This window comes from Oxyura jamaicensis, chromosome 1 (assembly GCF_011077185.1).
Source record: "Oxyura jamaicensis isolate SHBP4307 breed ruddy duck chromosome 1, BPBGC_Ojam_1.0, whole genome shotgun sequence".
Lineage (NCBI taxonomy): Eukaryota > Metazoa > Chordata > Aves > Anseriformes > Anatidae > Oxyura > Oxyura jamaicensis.
Window position 1 is genome coordinate 20942311 of NC_048893.1, and position 21786 is coordinate 20964096.

The 21786-nt window shown below is 42.8% G+C and overlaps 1 protein-coding gene and 1 long non-coding RNA gene across 3 annotated transcripts in view; one reads left to right on the top strand and one right to left on the bottom strand.

The window, feature by feature from the left end:
• MAPK12 (mitogen-activated protein kinase 12) overlaps nucleotides 1–14075 on the bottom strand; it is a 36645-nt gene extending 22570 nt beyond the window's left edge. Inside the window, exons 1-3 of the mRNA XM_035309326.1 lie at nucleotides 13857–14075; nucleotides 13246–13375; nucleotides 3118–3176 (exon numbers count right to left, since the gene is read on the bottom strand). Coding sequence (XP_035165217.1) covers nucleotides 3118–3176; nucleotides 13246–13375; nucleotides 13857–13972 — 305 coding nt within the window. The 5' untranslated portion in view covers nucleotides 13973–14075. The remainder of the gene's footprint in view (nucleotides 1–3117; nucleotides 3177–13245; nucleotides 13376–13856) is intronic.
• On the top strand, nucleotides 13242–18114 carry LOC118155809. Of its 2 annotated transcripts, none has more exons than XR_004746023.1 (3): nucleotides 13242–13401; nucleotides 15812–15901; nucleotides 18063–18114. It is a non-coding gene; the product is annotated as an uncharacterized LOC118155809 (long non-coding RNA). The 2 variants fall into 2 exon arrangements; XR_004746025.1 differs by lacking the exon at nucleotides 13242–13401 and adding an exon at nucleotides 15136–15322.
• The last annotated feature ends 3672 nt before the right edge of the window (nucleotides 18115–21786 follow it).

The following is a 21786-nucleotide window of genomic DNA, read 5'->3' on the forward strand; positions in this document are numbered from 1 at the left end:
GCCTAAAGTACAAACCTGTTCTTTGCATTGCTTGTAGGAAACTTGTTCAGAGTCTGTCCTTAAAGTCAGGTCTGGACAGAGGCAAAGCCAGCCACGTCTGGCACCAGAGGATAAAGTCACCAGTTTTCTTCATAGTATGAAGAAAAGCAGATGCATTTTCATCAAGAGAAGGATTAGATGTGATTGTTGTTTCATGAAGACAAGTTTTACTGTTTAGACTTAAATGGGTTTCTTCTGGTTGAAATACACAAACAGTAATTCTTTTGATTTCTACTTTTAAACCTGCACAAAAACTTGTTTTACTGTATTAGAATTATAACTATAAACTAGATGCTGAATATAAAGTCAAAGGCAGATGGGACACCGGACTTACAGATAGTATTTTCAACATTCCCTAGTTACCAAACCTTCTTCCCCTCAACTTTGGGGACCAGGCATCAGGCTCCCAATCCAAGCATTCACAGACAAATTTGCTACTGTTTGGACAGAAAATATGCACAATTTGATTCAGTAATTATATAGGACATAGCAAATATGGAGAAGAGCATGAATTTTTTTCTCTCAAGTATGACCCACAAGATGCTTATCAACAGACCCAGTAACCTAGAAAACTGAGTTTGACCTCTGTTTTGTTGATATTCTTGGATGTTGAAAGCATATTAAGATCTCTCCCCATTCATATTTATTAAATGCATTTTCCCAGAGGTCATGAATATTTGAAATGAGCCAGAAAGAGACATTAGTTAGTGTTACAGAAAAAAAAAATGAAAACAACAGAGGTAGAAAGAGGTGAGAGGAGAGAAATAAATAAATATCTACATGTCTTTTACTACCGGTAGTGACCTTCAACATTCATTAGGATTTTACCAGCCTGTTATCATCTGCACAGATCCCAGGGCTCTGGATGGATAATGATTTATGTAAACAGACAAAGTTCAACACAATATATAACCATTAAGCACTGTAAAGAACAGGGCAGGAAGGACAAATAGGACTATTTTTACACACACGCAACGTGCTAAGTTTACAATTTGATGATTTCAAATCTCTAACAGTCAAATTGAGAAATGGCAGGGAAACAAAATGTAAAGGAGGGAAAATTCATTCCTACCTGAGTTTGAAAACTCAAACTTTAGTAATAGTTTATGAGCAACACATTGGAATAGAACAACAATAGGATAAAACATTAGGAGCTCACTTGAACACTTTGTCTTCTAATTAAAATTTGTCAAACTTAATTTTATTATTGAATGTATATTTACAATCCTGAAGTCCTCAAATAACCTTAAAAGGTTAGGTGCTTGATTAACAATTCACTTCAATGTGAACTTGATGTGTAACACATTTAAGTTCCTTGGACTTCCAGTTAAAACCCCCAAATTTTTACACCATGAGGAGCAGCAACCTGCTCTGGCACATTTTGTATGACACAAGAGCAGACAATGCAATGAATACAGTTAAAGAGGATGAAAAGCAGTGGTCCAGTAGGACTTCCATTGGTGAAGGTTTATGCATCTCTAATTTTGTACACAGTTTCAATCAGCTGAGCTTGTAACTGAAGGAAAATCAATGCAAGCATGAGCAGAGGAAGAATGTTGACTGTTCCTTCATAAAGGAGATGAGATTTGTCTTTAATTATCATTATTATCAGTGGTAGAGTAGAGGAGCAGGTGACTAGAGCAGCAGATAGAGTAGGAGCATGCTCCCCTCTGGACAGGAGGGCTAGAAGTTAGCTGAGAAACCCAAGGTCTCAGATAAGATCAGACCTGGGGGCCGGCTCTGGTGAAACCACCTGCCTTACTTCTGCTGCGTCTACCCACAAATCAGCTTGAATTTGATCTTTATACAAGAGGCCACAGATAACATCTCATGGCTAGTCAGCAAAAGGAAAGTCTCTCTCAAATAACTCATCTGAGCTTTAGTTCACAAAAGCTGTTTCTCCACTTTTGTTTCAAATGTACACACATCCAGCCCTGCGCTTCTCTAACAGCTTGCCAGAAGTCCTAAAGAAAATTTTGTCCTAGGTGATAGTTTCTATCATAAATGTGTCCCACCTACTTGACTTGCAGCTCTAAAATTTGCTGGATGATTTTAGGGTCACATTTAAAACACAATCCTTGAATGCTAATCATACACATGTGCATTTTATTACACGTTATGTAATAAGCTAGCACTACAGGCAATATGGACAACACATGCTCAATGGTGGCTTAAATGTATGAACACCTAGTCCACGTTTTCTATACTTCATTTTCCTCCTCTTCCTGTCAGATAGCTTTCTTTATAAGCATACAAATATGCAGGGTTGGTTTTTAGATGTAGGTACATTTGAAGAAGTCCAGCACAGTTCTACAAACGTAACATGAAATCTCCATCAAGCCCTACGGGGTTTCTGACCACTGTTTCTGTAGTGACTTGGATTCACAAGAACTGCAGCAGGATCCACGCAGACACACTACGTATCTGGTGTCTGAGATGCTGCCAAAAGGGAGACATCAGAGAGACGTACATGCCTGGTGCTAGACATGATCTATATCATGTACTGCCTGGATCATTTGGGCCTATGGGGTTAGTCAAGAGGGAGTGCAGACCACCCTCAGCTGGATGTGAGACTGTAAAATCAGCAATGGGAAACCACACAGGGAGCACAACAGAGCAGAGCTCAGATATTCACAAAAAAAAAAAAAAAAAAAAAAAAATCAGCAGCAACAGCAGTTTTAAATTAATTCTAGAATTAGGATGGACCACACTGGAGATATGCTATGTAACAGGCATGATTTTCAGACAACTTGCTTGGTTAAGAATGGTTCCATCATTTGATCAATCTGGGCCTTAGGGTACAAAATCATCTTAAAAAGTGGGTTAGGCAATCCATCTAACTGCAATTTACTAAGGCCTCAAAGAAGTACGTACCCAATAAAACAGATGACTGGTTCTAATGATAGTCTGAAAACCTACCGATTCTGAAGATGCATGTAACAGTTGCATTAAGATGGCATTCAGAAAAAGCCATGAAGCAATGGCTTTGGAATTCCCCATTATTAAAAAATGCAAACAACCAGTCCTCCAAACTAGCAACACTCCCCTGCTCCCAAACAAAAACAACCCAAAACTTACAAGTCATTAAATTTCTCCAGTGTTACATCTGGTGTGAACACATCCAATATTCCAATGACCTGAAAATAAGGGGAAGGGAGAGAAAAAAAACATGGATTAACATTGCCTTAACACAGATTCCTGAACTGTGTAGTAAGTGGAGAAATGATAAAAAACATTTTCATAATGAGACTAACTACAGGCATAAAGGTGGCAGAAGGAATACCTGATTTAGTGCCTAGCAACATTAGGATTCGTTATGTATTATTTTATAACTCTAAGGGCCAATTTTGATTTAAAAAATAAAGTATTTAGCTAAATAAAAGTTCAGAGGCTTACAATTTTATATAAGAGGAGAGAATATCCCTTAACCTGAACGACTTAAGTGTTCAAAGTAAACCAGAGAAATCAGTTTATAATCTGAAGCAGTCAAAAGTGCAACTCACCTAGCTGAGCACGCATTGACAGCAATGCAGACCACTTTAAGCACCTTCTAATTTCACTTGTGAGGCGATTTAGGTAGGCAGATTGCAATTCCTAACTGAGAGTGCATTATCAAGAGCTTAATATGATTTACTCTGGCTTATATCTTGGGTTCTCCTTAAGAGCATTTTGTCAAACAGCAGGAGCAGGGAGGGGAGGCCGCCAGCAGCCAGCCAGTGGCACTGGGCCACTCGCAGCCTTTCCCAGGTGCAGGCTGCCATGTGGGTACTGGAGCACAGTACTTGGGGTTTGTGGGAACGCACGCTGTCTACAGCAGCAGCTTTTTGCGTTGGTCCTTTAGCGTGCCTCTGGCAGCTGCCTCCTCTAATGCAGCTTTTAGAGGCAGGCCACGAGTTCAGGGATACTGTGGTACCAAGAGCTTGAAAGCCACACTGAGAAAAGGCATCCGAAAGAGCTGTGACAAAAATGACATCAGGCCTGTAAGGCAGACTGCCATGCCATCACCCAACTCGTGCCAGGGCCGTCTGGCCCTCATTTCCATGTCAATGCAGACGAGTTCAGTGCTGGGGTTCTGAAATGTTTTTTCGGAAGCTAACCACTTCACAGGGAGTGCCTGTCTTCCTGCTGTCAGCACGCCTCTGGAGCATTAACCACTGGGGCAGGCTCCGTACGGGAGAGAAAGCAACAGCAATGGAAAATTAAAGAGAATACAAGTATTATTCCAAGGACTTGTAACCTTTATAACCTTATTCAGACCCATCTCCTTGGCTCTATGGTTTAGAGATTACACATCAGACTAAAACTGTACAAAATTAGAAACTTTAAGAAAGAAAATAGGGCTAACAACATATTATGTTGTCTGATGTTACCATCAAAGTACCACAAAATTCACTTTGATAACAAAGCAGGATGGATTTGGGACATTATTAGTATGTCTTAATTGTTCCTCAAAATAGGGATCTTAAAAAAATTATGTGGAAGAGAAATTCAGAGAGAGCTGAAATGCTGTAAAAGATAGAATGATAGAAAGAAAGAAAGAAAAAAAGAAAGAAAGAAAGAAAGAAAGAAAGAAAGAAAGAAAGAAAGAAAGAAAGAAAGAAAGAAAGAAAGAAAGAAAGAAAGAAAAAGAAAGAAAGAAAGAAAGAAAGAAAGAAAACTTCCTTTACTTAAAGCTTTAAATAAAAATACCCAACTCTCGTGAAATCCCCAGTGCATGTATTTTTATCCTTTCCATGACCAAGGGATCTACTACAGTTAGCCTGGATATTATCAAAATGTCATAAGGATGAACAAGACAGAAAATCTAATAAAGATGAAGACAGAAAGCTTACAACTCTATCTTTGTGGCCGTATATATCTTTGAAAAAATCACGAATAATATTTTGCCGAGGACTGTGATATGAAACTAGTTAAATAATATAACTACCATGAAACAATAATTATACCCAGAGAGGATGTGGTCGTTACTGAAGTAATACCTTCAGTGCTAATAATACAGTGAGAATCTTCACTGAGAATCTGTATTTTTTTATAAGACAGTTTTACATAAAGTTCTCCATTGCTACATGGAGGACAGAGGAATTAGGAGGATGTATGGGACAACACTGGAGGATAATGCATCTCTAAGGGTGTTTCCTAAGGCAGTATGTGTACACACACACGGCACAGTCAGAAAAGCTGAGTGCTTTCCATATGCCAAAGATTTCAGTATCATTTTAACACTACTCTTACCCAATATGAATTTCTTTCCCTATTTCAACTTTTTAGAAGTCCTGCTTGCTCTCTTCAAGAACCTGAGCTATTGGCCCAAGCAACATGAAACATATTGAAAACAAACTCTGTGATGTAGGAATATAGCAGTGAATGATGCACGGACAACCCCAAGAAAAGAACCAACAGAGCCAGAAGATGAAATGACAAGGATGCTGTACTGCATCCATCTCTACATAAAAATGTTATCAGATGCCTGCTGTGAAACACAGGAACATAAAGAACACGTTTCAATAGAGACAACACCAGACCAAATAAATACATAAATAAATTCACTGAAATCTTACTTTTTCTCTATCAAAATAATCAGTGTCCAGTTACTTTACGCCTCCTGACATACAAAACACTAATTCTGAGGTGAGGTCGCAAACCTATGGAGATGAGCTGATCGTTTGCCTGCATTGCTGGCAATTCACCCTGTGAATTGAGAAATTCCACAGAGACCAACGCTCTGCTCCTCTCAAAGGGATTTTTTAAGAATAAACCTGAAAACTTTTTTAACGTACCAAGGATTTCACAGTACTTTATTTGCTCTCCAAAGTGAGCATTCTAAAAATCCTGAAATTCATTTTAGTGTTTAAAACATTAAGTTATATTAATAGTTCAGAAATAAAAGCAAGGGACCCATTTCCTTTTCCTCAGTGATCTTTATTTAATAGCTGTGCTTTGGGATGATTTTCCTTTACTGGAACAGAGTCATTAGTATTTCCATTTTGGTCTTTGCTTTCTGCAGATATGTTAAGAACAAGGAGGCACAGGATAAAATAAATCTTCTGAGGAAGATACAACTCCAGATATTTCTTCAGGAAAAGAACTGGGCAAAGTGTAGGAAACTCCTTCCTCCATATCGTGGAAAATCCCAAGTCTGTCAGAAATGCTCTCTCTCAATTGAATGCAGTATTTGTAAAAACTTTATGGTACTGAAAGACACTCTCCCAGCACAGAAGTAAGCCACTATGAGACATAAATGACAAGAACCATCTCTTTCTCATAGAGTGGTCCATATGAAATATAACCAAGATCTTTGTGAAACGTTCTGTAGTTGAATGCTGGTGTTAGTTCGGCATGCTTACTGATTTTATCAGAGATGGAAGCACAGACAAGGAACGAACTCGCTGCATGATGGGATGGCAATGAAAAGCATCTGTGGAAACCAGCAGCAGCGCTGCCCTTTCATGGGTGCATTTTTTCCCCATTAATTCTGCCAAAAGGCAATTTCTGGAATGAATCCACCCACAAAGGATGCACTTTGTTTCCTGCTGTCCATCTGTCTGAAAACAACTTGGATTTCTGTGAGCTCCCCTGCAGTATCCTCCTTGTTGGTCTCAGAGCATGTCTAAAGGAGAAAGAATGACTCTGAGCCTCTCCCTCTTCCTGCAGAGCAAAGCCACAGTAAGAGCAGAGCTACACTTCTGCTGGTCTGACTTGTTTTACGTGGGTATGTTCATACTCCACACAGTCATTTGTTGATAGTGTCCCTTTTCTGTGAAGCTGCTGAGGGGAGGACGGCAGCGTCTCCGGCCCTTTTAATCACTATCATTCCCCTGCACATGACATTTATATTTGACCACCCTGGCCCATTTTAATTACTGTCAACAAATAAATAGCAGCTTTGTGTTTGTAAGGTGATTTCCATCCTTCCCCTCTCAGCAGACAGCTGCCTCCTTTTCCAAACATGATTTCACCACTGGCACACAGCAGCAAGGAGCTACTCATCTCTATACTCCCATGCACTTGCATGCATTCCATTACTTCTGTTCAAGGGCTGTTCCACCGGGCTTCTGTAAAGGGAAATTTCTGGTGTAAGCAGCAGTACATCAATGAAGACTCCAATCCTGTGTAAATTAATAAGTAATGTAGGCTACGTCTCCCATGCACTAAGTGCTTCTTTATGCTGTGGATGCTATGCATGAAAACACAGCCAAGCTGAATGGCTTTGGCACTCAGGCTACAAACACAAGTACATTTTTAAGAGATCCCTGCTGGGGTACACTGAACTATATATATCATACTGCAGCACATTTTCTGCAGCATTAGCTTCAACTTCATGCTCTTGTGCTGCTCTGCATCACAGGGTGCCTGCATCCTTTTATTACACTAAGAAGCCTCGATCTTTATAACTGTAGCCATCAAGCACAAGGCTTGTGCTACAGTCACCTTTTTCCACCTGGGATTACCTAGCTGTTCTGCTACACCGTGCTTAGGGCTGTCTGCTGGGGGACAAAGAGCTCCTTCCCCTTTTTTCTGCATAATGCTGACAACACGAGCATGGCATCCTTCACAGTGCCCTAAAATCTTATTTGTAAAGGAACAAAGAACGAAAGGAGAAAGGCAGAGAATAACAAGTGGGGAAAAGTACTTTTCTGATAGGATTCGCTGCAGTCCTGAGGGCTGGAGGACTGTTCTTTGTGAAGTAAAAGCAACTCAGAGTACGCCCGCAGGCACAAGCCATGCCTCAGGATGGCCTCCCTTTCTACAGACCCACGAGCAGCATCTGACAGATTCAGATCCTGTGGACTTGGACTTTGGACTGGATGACAATCCTAAAACAAAGAAGGTTTGGGCTTCGCTGCAGTCCTCCTTACTTTGTTTTACCGGACTAAGCACTTCAGCCTGCTTTACTGCTATCTAAGGCTGGGCTGTGAACAAACAGGTAGTGGCTGAAGCTCAGCCTAGACAAAACACCTATTAGGCAGGTTTGTAAAAATAAGTAGAGCATGTGGCAACTGGTATCACTACGTTGATTTATTGGCGTTTGAGTACTAAAACAAGTGACTCCGGTGTCCTGTCAGCTCCCGAGCTCTTTTTAGCTTTTAACATGCAGAAAATCGTCCATCAACGTTTCTCCCCTACAACACTTTGACAGCAACAAACCGTACAGCTATACTTGTATTTCTGCTTGCAACCCATAAGGCGATTCCCAACCAGGATTCCCAGTTTGCACTTAACAGGCACTTAGCTACTCGAAGGATGTGATTTTTTAGGTGGTGCAGTCCTGCAGGGCTTCCTGCAGGAAATCTAATACAGTGAGCATTCATATTTGGCACCCTTCCTCCGTAAAGGCATGTCTCATCTGTAACTCCCTTCTTGGTTGGATTTGGTACGTTGCAGGGACTGCTGCTCTTCTAATGCTTGTTCCTGGCTGGCTGAGATGCAAAGGGTGACAGTCTGAAGGTTTCCTCAGGTAGGAGGCAAAATTTCCCACTATTTTCTCTGAAATGAATTCCTCCCTTGGTGGACACTCTGTAGGTGTAAATAAAAAGCCTTGCTTTTGTCAAAATAAAGAATTCACCATAATTATTGGCTGACCTGAAATGGAAGGTGTGCATCATCCTCAGAAGCATAACTGCAGAGCGAGAGCTCATTTGGTGCCTGCTGGATACCTGAGTCCCTTCCAAGAGGGAGAAAAGAGCTAAATGGCTCTCCTAATGTAAAACATACATTGTTCTTCAGATGTTGGAATTCACCAGAGAGCAATTTCCACACAGAGCAATGACTGAGAGCATAACACAGAGTACCTTTAAACAAATACTGCAGCTGACTCTTACAGGGTTTCCAGGAAGAGAAACATCTGTAGAATATTAACCGATTCAACTTCAGAAATGTTTAACGGGCACTTGTCAAAAGTTTTATGCCAAAAACACATTCAGAATTGAAGTTGGTAGAACTGGGTCAGAATTACTGTGCAAGCTTATACGCATACACAGATATGTGTGTATGTAGGCAGACATTTACACCACTTTCCTAAAACCCACACTCCATTCTGCAACAATACATTAACAGTAGCTGCTGCTTTTCTCTCTCTCAGTGCCATTTCTTCTTGCCAGCTGTTCCGCGCTCCTGATGGCAACTTCAAAACTTGTGTTAGCAAGCTGAGAGGTGAGCAGGGCACTAGGGCTGAGCCAGCATGAGTCACGACGCAGTTACTTCATCAAAAGCGGGTATTATAGCATCGCTTCCAGTCTAAATGCACAATAAAATCCAAGTCGTTTGCCAAAGGAAACTAAAGGGTCTGCATCTCTGCTTACTTGCCTGGGTTTAATTTTACAAACTCAGACATCTCCATTGCCTTCAGAGGAATACGCGCATGCAGACCTACGCATGTGTCTGAAAGCCAGAGCCAGGACCCAAGCAAGCACACTGGCAGGGTTTCCATGCTCTTGCTTGTTTTAAGTCAGAGCCGTAATAGATAGTTTTAACCGGCCTCATGTTAAATGAACTCAAAATGTAAAGAAGCAGAGAACAAAAGCAGCACTACTGCAAAAAGCCTCCTGAAGGTAAACAGTCTGTTCTCCTCTGCATGGTGCAGCAGATGCCAAAGCAACAAGAGAGATCTGTTAAGGCTGTAGTGGGATGAACACTTCATGCTAGCATGAATACATGAAAAAAATAACAAAAACAACAAAAACCCACAGTGCATTCTTCATTCTGCCTTAGCTGTTTTTATTCGTCATTTTCACACCATTCCCTCTTCTGCCAGAATATCTGTTTATGCAGCTATAGTGAGCCGGCAGCTTATCCCACTGGAAACTAACTTTTCTTTTTGGCAGTATCACAGGAATTGATCTGGATTAAATTACTTCTTAGGCAGCAGAAGTAGCTTAGGACGTTTTTTAGAAGATCCCAGCACCTCTCAGACTAAAACACCCACCAAAAAATAAGTACTAGTGCCATTAAGGACAGTGCCTTATCTCTTAACAGCCAAGCCTCACCCTCTTCATACACAGCCTCTGCTCCACGGTCCTCAATGCCATTCCTCCCCGGATTTGTTTGCAAAGGGGTGAAGATAAGTCCCACACTACCAAGTTTCCATGGCTTATACAGAAATATTCCTCACTACATTTCGGTAATGTGCTGCTAGAGAACTATTAGGAAGCACGAAGATCTAGCATATATAGAGAGATGGTCATCCTTGCAACCACCATTGCCTATTCCTGAAAATGCCTGAACAGATGAGCAAACTGACCTGTGAGCTAGTGTCCCTACAAGGCAAAATACGATTCCACTACAATTCAGAAGGATGACTCCCATACTTATTTTTACAGGATGACAGGTCATCCTACAAACATTCCACATTAGGTAAATGAGCATGCTCTTCGAAGGATCAACAAGGGAGGTAATCCAGGGTATTAAGAAGAAGTTTTCTTCAATTTTCTTCACTGAGACAAGATATACTGATGAATTCTATCGTTGTGGCATGGGTTTAATGGTATTTCCTGCCACTTTCATGGATCAAAGACCTCCTCGAGAGCTATGAAAAGCAGCCATGGTCCATCCAAAGGTAATCACAATGGCTGAAATGGACAAAACATCACACTTTTCATATGATCTGACATCAAGTGCATCACAGTTACACAAGTTATTTTAAAAGAAAAACAGACTAGAAGAGTGAACTGGATGTCACTTTAACTATCATATAAACAGAATTTTGAATTAGTTTATAACCTGAAGTAGGAAGAAACAAGGTGAAGACTTGTGTACTGGCAGATTAATGCAATGTTGCAACAACATCCCAAATCCAATCCATAGTGGCAGTACTGTTAGACTGCCTATTGCACACCACCACTCCAACACCCAAGAAAGAGATCTTAGTGTCATCACTATTTTATTGTGGTCTTTGAAACAATTACTTCAATTTTATTCTTTCTTAATAGCTTATATCACAGCCAGAAAGATAGAGGCCTGCTATTATGTGGAACTATGCTATAACATATCAGTTTACTGAAAAATCAGGAGCAGTATTTAAGTCATCGTTCTACTTTTACCTGTTACGAGGAGATATTCACTCACGTGAGTAGCGCCCATTCAAAACTCAACAGCCCATGGAAACCACAATGGCAAGGACAGAGAACAGGCAGTTGTCCTGCCACTACTGAATGTAACATTAAAAGTGTGAACAACATGCTGGGGACTGCTGATGTGAATAAGAAAGGACAAGATCAAAATGCTACGCATTTCTGTAAATCCATCCTTTGGTAGTACTACACAAAAAAGTATGTCTTTGGTGGTAGATCAAATACTTGGGGGAGGCCTGACAATCCCTATGAGGAATGATGCTGCCACTCTGGTCTAATTTTGGATGGGTGGAGTGGTTAAAGAGTACCCTGAGGTCAGCATGGGGGCTAGAAATCCAGAAAGGCTTTGTTGCTAGTCCTTATTCACAGTGGGTGAAATGAATGGTATGAGACTGGAATGGTGGATGGAAATTCTCGGAAAGGGCAGTACTGCCACTTCAGCCTCACACTGGATGGGTGGTGGAGACAATTTCTCTCTCTACAGTGTCCACAAATCCCTTGAGTGATCAGTTATACAGTCATTGTCCTCTAATGAGTAAATGCCATAACTCATGGTAAAACTCTTCCTTACTACTGAGGTGAGATTTTTCTTTCTGTGGGCAAACTGTTTTCTAGGACTACAAATTATTCTTTTCCTCCACCTATATTGATTTGTAACTTTTACAGATCGCACTCACATTCCCCAGTGAGCATTTTCTTCTAGACCCTTCAATTATCTATCAAGGCTGTGGTGGGGTTCCAGAGCATTATCTTGAAGGGCACACGCTACGTAAAAGCAGCCAGGAGTAGAAAATGCTGCCCAACAGATTATTCTGGGAAATGGAAGAAAAATAATCTCCAAATTCTGGACATGGTTAAGAGTTTGGCAACTACATGAGCTGATCGGCTCCCAACTGTTCAGTAAAGAAAATGCGGAGAGTAGAAAGCCCAGATATGACACAGAAGTTCCCTGCAAACGTTAACTCTTTAATATATACAACAGTGGTTAGAAAGCAGTTAATTCAAAAGAGTCATCAAAGAAAATGATGAAATACATTAAAAGATTCAGACTAAAATGTTAAACACAAAATCCTCAGGCCACAAAGAGGCCTGCTTTTTCTGGACAGTCAGCATCTCCCACCAATTATTCTTCGAAATGAACTTACATTTGCTGGTACTCAGAATGTTAATACCATAATGTTACATGACTATGACTGGCTACTGTTAGTACCAATTTCTCTCCAACACGTTTCCAATCTTGTAGCTTGCCCCGAAGGCTATCTGAACGGAGTGATGCTCTGATCTCCCACATCATTAACATTTTAAACCAGGCTCTTATGCATCATTTTAAAAAGAACGCCTCTGCCCCCCCATCTCTCTTTTTTTTTTTTTTTTTACCACATATGCTATCCAAAACCAGCATTTAAAGCCACAACTGTGATCCTCCCAGTCCATTCTGGGACCCTTCTCATGCTTTACTTCCACAAAAGCTGTTCTCACACAAACCTGCAGGGACTAAGTATCTTTATCTCATTCACACTTTTAACATTTTTTTCTACAGCTGTTCTTCGTTCATATTGCATGGGAATCTGTGCTGAGTTCGTAGCCTGTGCCTGTATCCTAGTCTCTGCTTCCCAATAAGCAAATTATTCAGTCATTCCCCAACATTTCCTGCTTCACTTTAGCACAAAACCAAAACTTTCAAATACTTTATGAAAGATAAACAACAAAACCCTGCTCCTCCCAAAAGATACGCATGTGTACTGTACCCACCTCCAAGGAAGTTCAGAAAAAGAGATGCTGTCACGTGAGATACACAGGCACACTGCGTTCTCCTGCAACTCATGTGAATGCAGTGATGAAGATGTAATTTCAGGTCTCTTAGTCTCTCTTGTGAGCTCCGAGCACAGATTGAGCACCGTGGTCCTAACCTTTCCCAGCCAACCCTTCCTACACGGAAACGAAACGGTGTCTCCCACAGGGGATTCCACTTAGCGTGAGCAGACACTTGGAGATAAAGGACAAAGACAGACACACCAGTCTCGCTGGGAGAGCCCTGAACACTACGCAGCTACACATCTACCTTGTCCAGCTCTGCCAATTTTCGTTTTACTGCGTGCAAGCTGCTGCCCCGGGGGGACCTGCCAGTGACCGAACTCACGTTTTCGTGCTTCATGTGTTTCAGGAGGCGCAGCTCGCGGTAGGCTCGCTTGGCAAAGAGTTCGGACTGAAACGGGCGGTACAGTTTCTTAATGGCCACTTTGGTACCGTTTCTTCCATCGATAGCCGAGCTTCGGGGGAACAGGAACAGAGGTTGGTGAGCGAGGACCGAGGCGACATCGCCGACCCCGACGCCCCACAGGGCTGGCACACTCGCTGTGCTCTGTCACACTCACTCTGCCCAGGCACACTCGTTCCGCTCTGGCACACTCGTTTTCCGCAGACACACTCGTTTTGCCCTGGCACACTCACTCTGACCTGACACACTCTCCCTGCCCAGCCCTCAGCGCGCTGCCCCACGCAGGGGGCGACCTGCACCCCCCCGGCTTCCCCGCCCGGGGACGAGCCCCGGGGACGGCGGAGACCCCCGCGGGGCCCCGAGCCGAGCCGGCAGCGTGGCGGGGCCGGCTGGGTCCCAACAACCGGAACAAGTTGGCAGCAGGGAACAAAGCGAAAGCGCTGCGGGCTGCGCCCCGCCGCGGCTCCCCCCCGGCCCCCGGCCCCTTCCCTCGGCCGGGGGGCGCAGCCCTGCCCCTGCCCCTTCCCGCTCACCAGACGGCTCCGTAGGCGCCGGAGCCCACGGGCTGCAGGTCCCGGTAGCGGTCCCGCACTTCCCAGAGGGTTTTGGTGATCTCCTGGCGGTAGAAGCCGTTCTTGGGGGAGGACATGGTGCCGCGGCCCCCTGCCGGCACCCTCCAACAAAGAGCCCGGGGGGAGCGCGGGAGACGAGCGCCGGGCTGAGGCGAGGCGAGGCGAGGGGCCGGGCTTGGCCGCGCTCCCTCGGCGCCGCTCCCTCCCTCTGCCCGCCCCTGCCCCGCACAGCCCGGCCGGGCTGCCCCGGGGACCGGGAGGGATCCGTCAGCCGCCCTGGTGCAGCCGGGGGCCGGGGGTCGGCCACGGCAGGTGCCGCTTAGGCAGGGCAGGAGCCGCGTGTGGCAGCGCCCCAGCCCGCCTCCGTGGTGGCGGCGTTCGCGTGGCCCCGTGTGGGGAGCTCTTCCAGCAGCTCTGGCGCTTCTTCTTCCCTCAGTAACGCGGAGAAAGGGGTGCGGGACGCCCCACGGACACCCCAGGCGGCTCTCCCTCGGAGACACAGAGCGGCAGTCCCACAGGAGGGGCCCGGTGACCCGCAGGTGTTGTCGAGGGGGAGGACAGCGAGCTGCCCAGCAGGGTCCAGTGCGTGTGCCTGGCGGTGTGTGCCCAGAGTAACGTGCTGGGTGAGGCTTTGCTCTAGCAGGACACGCTTAAAATCCACCTGCACCTCTTGGCACGGTTGTGTGACGCCTCGTGTCTGTGGATTTGGTGGGGTGACAGGTATTTTTGCAAAGCTCAAGAGATTTTCCCCATTCCAGTCGTTTTCCCCATGAAATCGGTCTTGACGGTGGCAGCTGTAACTGGGACAGTTCCTGGAGCTGACAGGAGCAAATGGGTGGCTGGTGTGGTGGCAGAGGCTCAGTGAGCACGTGCCGTGCTTCGTGTTGAAATATTGGCGTGAATTAGGGGTGCGCTGAGTCCTTGCTATGAAGCTGAGAGCAAATACATCCCAGCCTTCTCATGTATGCACACACCGTGGTGTGGCACCTCAGTCTGGGCTCATTCTGTTAAACTAGAGCACATAAATACATGATGGTTGTGCCAGGCAGTAGGTGCTGCATACACAAAGGGCACAAGCAGCAACAGAAGCTCTGAAAAGCAAGCAAGGACAGCAGGAGGACAGGGGCAATCCTTCATAGCCAGGCAGAGGGGCTGTGCCTGACCCCCTACCTCCTGCAGCTCCGTGTGTGTGCAAAAGTGTTGGCTCGCAGGAGAAGGAAGGGAGTGAATGTCTTTGTGCTGTGACAGCCCTTGGTGGCCCCCACACGTACACTGAGGGGCAGTAACTTAGTCTGATGAGAGCTGGGAGTACAAAAGTGAGCTTTCAAATTACCCTTGCACAAAGCTGCACAGCTGTGGACTTCCCACTTCACCTCAGGATCAGACCCAAAGTTTAAACAATATTTAATATTGTTAAATAGAAACAAGTATACACTTAATTTAGTTGCTAAAGCAAGTGGTCCCCTGCACATCTGGTGTGATATGAAACAATTCAAACAGCTGCGTAAAACCACTGCAGTGCTGGAAGATGGAAAATAGAAACCCTCATGATGTTTCCATAGTAAATAGGCCTGGTCCAGCATGTGTAAGGCAAAGACCTACTTTTTAAAAGTGCATTATGTTTTCTCTGTGTGTATATAATTAGAATCCTTGCCCTTTGTTTTGTCTGACTTCACCCCTGAGCAATGTTGCTGAGGTTAGGTAATTCAGACTTCCTGTCACTAGAGTTCGTTTTGTGGCTTAGCTAGAGAGGGGCAATCTGGCCAAGCTGCATTGTTCCCGAGGCCTTTTTGGTAGTTGCCAGGGGTCCAGACCTTTCTGTGTGTAACTACTAAATCTGGGAGAGCAGTCCTGCCCTGCCTCCTCCCATTATTTGCATATCAGATAGAAATTCACAACATCCTTCCACCATACAGGTGTTTTCCAGTGCTGCTCTCTGCTGATATTTGACCTGTTTGACTCCCTGTTTTAATGAGAACGGAAACCAACCTTCTGACACTCGGCAGGTAATACAAGGCTTGTGCTAAATGTTAGATTAATGGTACACATTGGTTTTTCAAACCCGCAGCCCCAGCAGATTTTGTTTGTTTGTTTGCTTTTTAACTTCTGACATCACCTTTATGCACTGTTTGGCATTCAGATGGTGGCTGGAGTGAAATACGGTATGGGCAAGGTGAAGGCTAGGGAGCAGTACCTCTTACTCAGTTTTGAGTGACACCATTATTTAAATTACATTTAATGACAAATATATATGTTTCTAATACAACAAGAAATTGTTCTACTTTTGCTCTATTGCCCATTTTATCTTAATCCACTCACGGCAAAATGATGTTTCCTTACTGCTTTTTATCAAGGCAGAAAGTAGATGATTTTGACAACGCAGGTGAAAATACTAACCCAGCACCAAGACAACATCACATTTGCGCAGAAGTTCAGAAGATTACAGAGCAGCTTTCTTAAGATATTTTAAATTCAGTGACCAAATTGGCCAACGCTGGTTTTCCCCTTGCTTTTCCTTCACATAAGTAATTAGGTTTACTTTGCTTTAGATGGATGAGGGAGTAGCATAGGTCAAATTCAAGACCACCTCTCCTCGTTAAGTCACACATATAGCAAATGCACTGATACACTTACTGAAAAGAACAGGAAATTAGCATTGTTGTGAGAAGGGAGGCTGTCTAATAAAGCCATTAAGAGCAGCCATGGCAGGAGTGAAAAGAGAAACTTGGATCCATACACAGCTAGTAGATCTTATAGCAGAGTCAAAAACTGCATCAGTCTTGAGATCCTGTTAGGCTTGGTTGGATATATTATATTGTATTTTCCCAAAGACAATCTGTTGTGATTACACCAACGTGATACTGCAGCCATATCTTATCCCAGGTGGTGTGTGCTTGACAGGGCTAATTAAAAAAGGAATGCTCTCAGATGTTTCTGCTTTTGGCATACATTTATTGTAAAGCTTATGGAACAAAGAGACCTTCCTTAGACATCATGAATTAAAAGGGCCCAGCCTGTTAAGGGAAGGTTGGGAAGGTTGTTTCTGGGAGGAAACATTCATGTTGGTATCTTTTTTAAATCTTTATTTATTATTTTTTTTTTTAAGAGCCACCTTTCAATGTGTTGGAAAGTTGCCATCAGCTGTAAAGCATATGAGAAAGATAGGATGTGTACAGCAGTCTTTCTGTTCCCTCCAGGGACTGATAACTCAATTCCTGCTCCAGTTTGGACATGAGGCTTTGGTGCTGCAGAAGGAGCTCTCTAAGAGAGCAGTGGAGAAGCTAACCACCTCTTCCTGAGCAGTTCTGCAGAGGAAGAGTACTTACAGGGTCTGGTGAGAGAGTTGCACGGTAACTGCTCAGAACAAACAGTTTATTAACAGAGATAAAATGACACAGCATAGTTTGTCAGGACATAAACTGGGGGCTGACTGGCGGTCCTGAGGGAAATAGGTGCATCTGTGTGAACAGGTGATGGTGATACTCCAGCCCAGAGAGAAAGCAGAAGGAGAAAGCAGAAGATAAAAAAAAAAATCAAGCACCTTCCCACCTTACTGTCTATATCTTTTAGATGACTTTCACATGGTCAAAACAAGCTCATCTTGACAGTATTTCGCATATGAATACTTCAGTTCTGTAAAACATACTTTGAAAATTTGAAAAGTAAAACTTACAATTTAGCTGAAATATCTAAGGCTGATTCTTAGAATATTGCTTCTTTCAACAGCCATCCATCCCCACCTTCACAAAGTAGTCTGTTCTTGTCTATTAATGTATGTTGCTGTGGAGGAAGCAAATCAATTTAATTTATTACAAGGAAAAGTAAAGCTTTAAACAAAAACACCAATATTATTCTGAAAGTATTCCTGTGTGACTGTGTCCACACCCTTCCCCACTGGAGCTGTTGCCAAGTGTTTTGCAACTATTCCGTTGTTTCTGTGACCTCTGAGCAGGGTGCTTGAATCCCGGTTTCTGTAACACGGAGGAGATTTGGGGACCCAGCCGTACGGTGAGAATACAGTGAGCAGATAGAAATAAATATCTACCACCAAAGTGCTTTTTTTGGAAAAAAAATATTTTTATTTTTAAACTGTGCATTTCATTTGTTCAAGGAACTGAGTGAGAAGTTTCTGCATTATTTACTACCATTACTCTTTATTTATCCCAGCTGGAGGTGGGATGGAAGAAGCAAATCCAGGTGCAGAGATTAGCAGACAGGTATGTATAAAACAACTCCTTGTCACACTCTCATAACTCTGACTTCAGATCATAACTCTTTGACTTCAGATCATGCCTAAAGGCCCTCTGCTACTGATTCCTGAAATAAACTGATGTGTGAGAAGGACTCTGTGTTTCTGTCTGATTTTGGGGTGTCGGGAGCAGGGAGGAAGCAGTGCTGCTTTTAATCTCTAGCAGACTATCACAGTCTGCAATCTGATAGAGCAGCAAACAAAACACTCTTGGTTTGAAGAGTTTTCCATTGCTAATTCAAAAATCACACAAAAAGTACATTCATGGGTATAGGGTGATAGCTTTTACCTATTTGCCTCTACGTGGTTGTGCACATCACCAAAACCTTAATGGTACTCCTACCCATGTTCCTCATCCCCCTCTTAATACTGCATTCATTTGTTGCATTTCCAGCTGGATTGTATTTATTTGTAACATATTGATAATACAAATGTATTATCTTAGCACTATTCTACAGGATATTATTCCACAAGGGATGAAGTTTGGCTCAACGGAGTCTGCCAGTTAGGGCAAAGTCGGTGTGTACTTGTCTTATGGCTGCCACTGAGATTCAGGTGCTACTGCATTCAGTGATCAAACGGGAATCCTAAAGGATGAGCTAAAACCTCTCCATACAATGCCCATGTTAACTGGTGGCAGGAACTGGAGCTGAGGGACCATGTGACTGCAAAACAAAGCATCTGTATGCATACAGGATGGGAGTCTGATGAACAGTTTCGTTCATTATGTAGAAATTTGCTGTATAATGGATTAAGGATCGTATTGGTTTGAAGATCAGCATTAGCGCTGGAAGCTCACAGGATATGCCCCCTTTTATTCACAACGTAGAAGCTTTTATATATGTCAGCTCAATATTTTATACTAAAGGAGCAAGAAGGTCAATGACAGCCACGCTAATGCAGCTTTCTGACCCTCTTGATACAAGTCACATAAAATCCTCACGCCTTTTGTCTTTGCCTACTTACATGGGTCCCATTTAGTAATGCATGCAGCAGTCAGTATTGAAAACCAATCAATGTCAAAGACTCATAAATGAATGCCTCTGGGTATGATCACTTTGTGAGAGTGTGCAGATTTTCTGAGAACCAGCTTCAGAGAGTTGCACTGCATCTGCAGATGCTAGCAGCTTGGTTCATGGGCAGGAGAAACAAGCCGCTCCTTTGAAGGCTGTTGTGATTAGTTCCTTCCTAATGAGGCTGAGCTTGCCTAGCTTGAATTCCTTTCCGCTGGTAGCAAAGGACATAAATCATCCAACTTACAGTGCATTTCTCTTTTAGCAAGAGCTAAATGTTTATCACCGCTTACCTGGCAGGGATTCTTGAGCCAGGCCAGCAATTACAGACGTAGCAAAGGCTACTCTAGAGTGGTTAGACTGCAGTTAAATAGGTCATTTTTAATACCTTCATCTTTGACCAGACTGTGGGTGTTGTGGAGGTGGACGTTGGCGTCCTTTTTATCATCCCGGGGCTCATATGACGGGAAGAAAGGAAGGAAGTGGCTTTTGTATTGACTGCTCCCCACCTCTGTCAAAGACTTTGTTGTTGCCAATATCCTGTCCTTCAAACAGATGTCTGTCCCTGTCCCCCCTGTTCCTGGGGTGAGCACTTGCTCTTTCCATGTGCTCTTGCAGTGAGCTGAACCTCCTTCCCTTTTGCTTTTGTCATTTGTACCAAATAAATAATAATAATAATAAATCCACTAAGAGCACTAATGGAAATTCTGCAACAATGCTGTCTAATTCATAGGTATTGACCTACTATTGCATTATATTTTTTCATACACCAGTGTTGATCTCCTCATTTTCTATTTGATTTTTCCTATTTATTCCCAAAGTTATTAGTAACCCTGATGTACTTGAGCACCCACTGTGTATTTTCTGGGAGGAGGGAATTTTATGTATTATGGCAAGCGATACCCTGCAATGCTGTGCTTTTCTTCTAAACCATCCTCAGGGTTTCTTTCTATCAGCACACTTGTAAATTAGAGATGCTGATGAGGTAGCCTAAAAATGAAGATGCAGATTTTAAAAGAACCATAGTGTATACTTATGCATGTCAAAAGTTTGAGCTAAATGTAAAAGACTTTTTTCCTTCTGCAAGATCTCTTACTTCCAATGATGATAAAATTACTAGATTTGGGGTTGCACTTAGCACTGATTAGAGTCAGATAATAAATACTAGAGGTAATTTCAATTTAGCAGGTAGCGGGATAACAAGCTCTAGTGACTGAAAGCTGAAATTAGGTAAATTCAGATGAGAAGTAAATTGCTAACAATGACAGTAATTAACCAGTGAGAGCCCTCCGAGAGTTGTGATGTTTTCCTCCAGTGGCCACGTGAGTAGCTGAGGTACAGCGGAGTTGTTTGTCCGTGTTTTGCTGAGAATTAATTCTGTGCTTTGCAGGTGGGCAGGGGTGGCAAGTGCCATCATTTATGGTGGGCTACAGCCTATGGCACTCTCTGCAAATGTACGTGCCGTACATAAAGAACATACAAAGCATGATTATAACAACGAGTGCTGTCAGGAGACTGCAAAAAATACAGTTTAGCAGGGTGTACTGTGAAAAAGTTTTGCAAATAAAACTTGGGCCATGTAAACAACTCCTTTGTTAAAGACATTTTAGAAAAGAAAAAGGCAAAATGAAATAAAATCCCAAATTTTATAATTATTTACTCTGCTCTTTAAAATTACCTCTAAGTGATCTTACACATTCACCAGCCGTGAAAAGACCTCACTCCTAAATGGTTACCTCCATTGGCCTGTTTCTCTTGGTTGACAAATGATTTTTTTTTCCCCATCTGTGTTCAGACGATAAGCATTATTAGTACTAAGCCGTCCGTGTTGTGGTCTCAGTGGGGTACTGGCTTTCCAATTACCCCATCCTGCTGTTGGGAACTGATAAACTTTCCATACTGCATTCCTGCATCTCCACAATGGTGTCTGCTACCTGTTCTAGGAAAAATATATTCATTAGTGGCTTTTAGGTCTAGGAAATCACTTTGATTTGGCAAATCAAGGAAAAAACATCTCTCCCACCACCACTTTTCTTAACATTAAAATGAGAAGTGATTTGTGGGTTATGATGGTATTTCATTAAAAATAACTGAGCTGCTGTTATCCATCACTCTGTCACCTCTGATTAGTTTGCACATGGCTATGACTGTGCTCTTCCTACATAATTTATCTCCTAGAAGAAATTACATCTGTGAATTGAAATTGAAATACATTTTTTTGTTTGGTATTTTAAAGAAGATTCAGAGTTGCCAGGAGAACAAATTTTGGAAGCGATAAAAAACTTTGTCTTTCTACTTAACTAGCAGAGAGATGTCAAGCAGAAATTGTCTGCTATGTGCCTACCATGGGGTTTTACACATTCTTTTGAAACATTTGGTGATGGCCACCCCCGTAGCCAGGAAACCAGATTAAACAAATGATGGGACAAATCCCACACTAAATTCATTATCATTTGATGTGAAGGGTTTTCAGGAAATTTATTTATTTCATTCTTGCCCTTCCAGCTGGAGAATAGTTGCAGATCAGGCTAGCAAACTCAGTACGAGATTTCAGAGAAAATAAAGCTTCTTTTAAGTTGTAAACAAGCAAATTAAAAAAATATATATTTAAGACATGTCTGAGGGATTA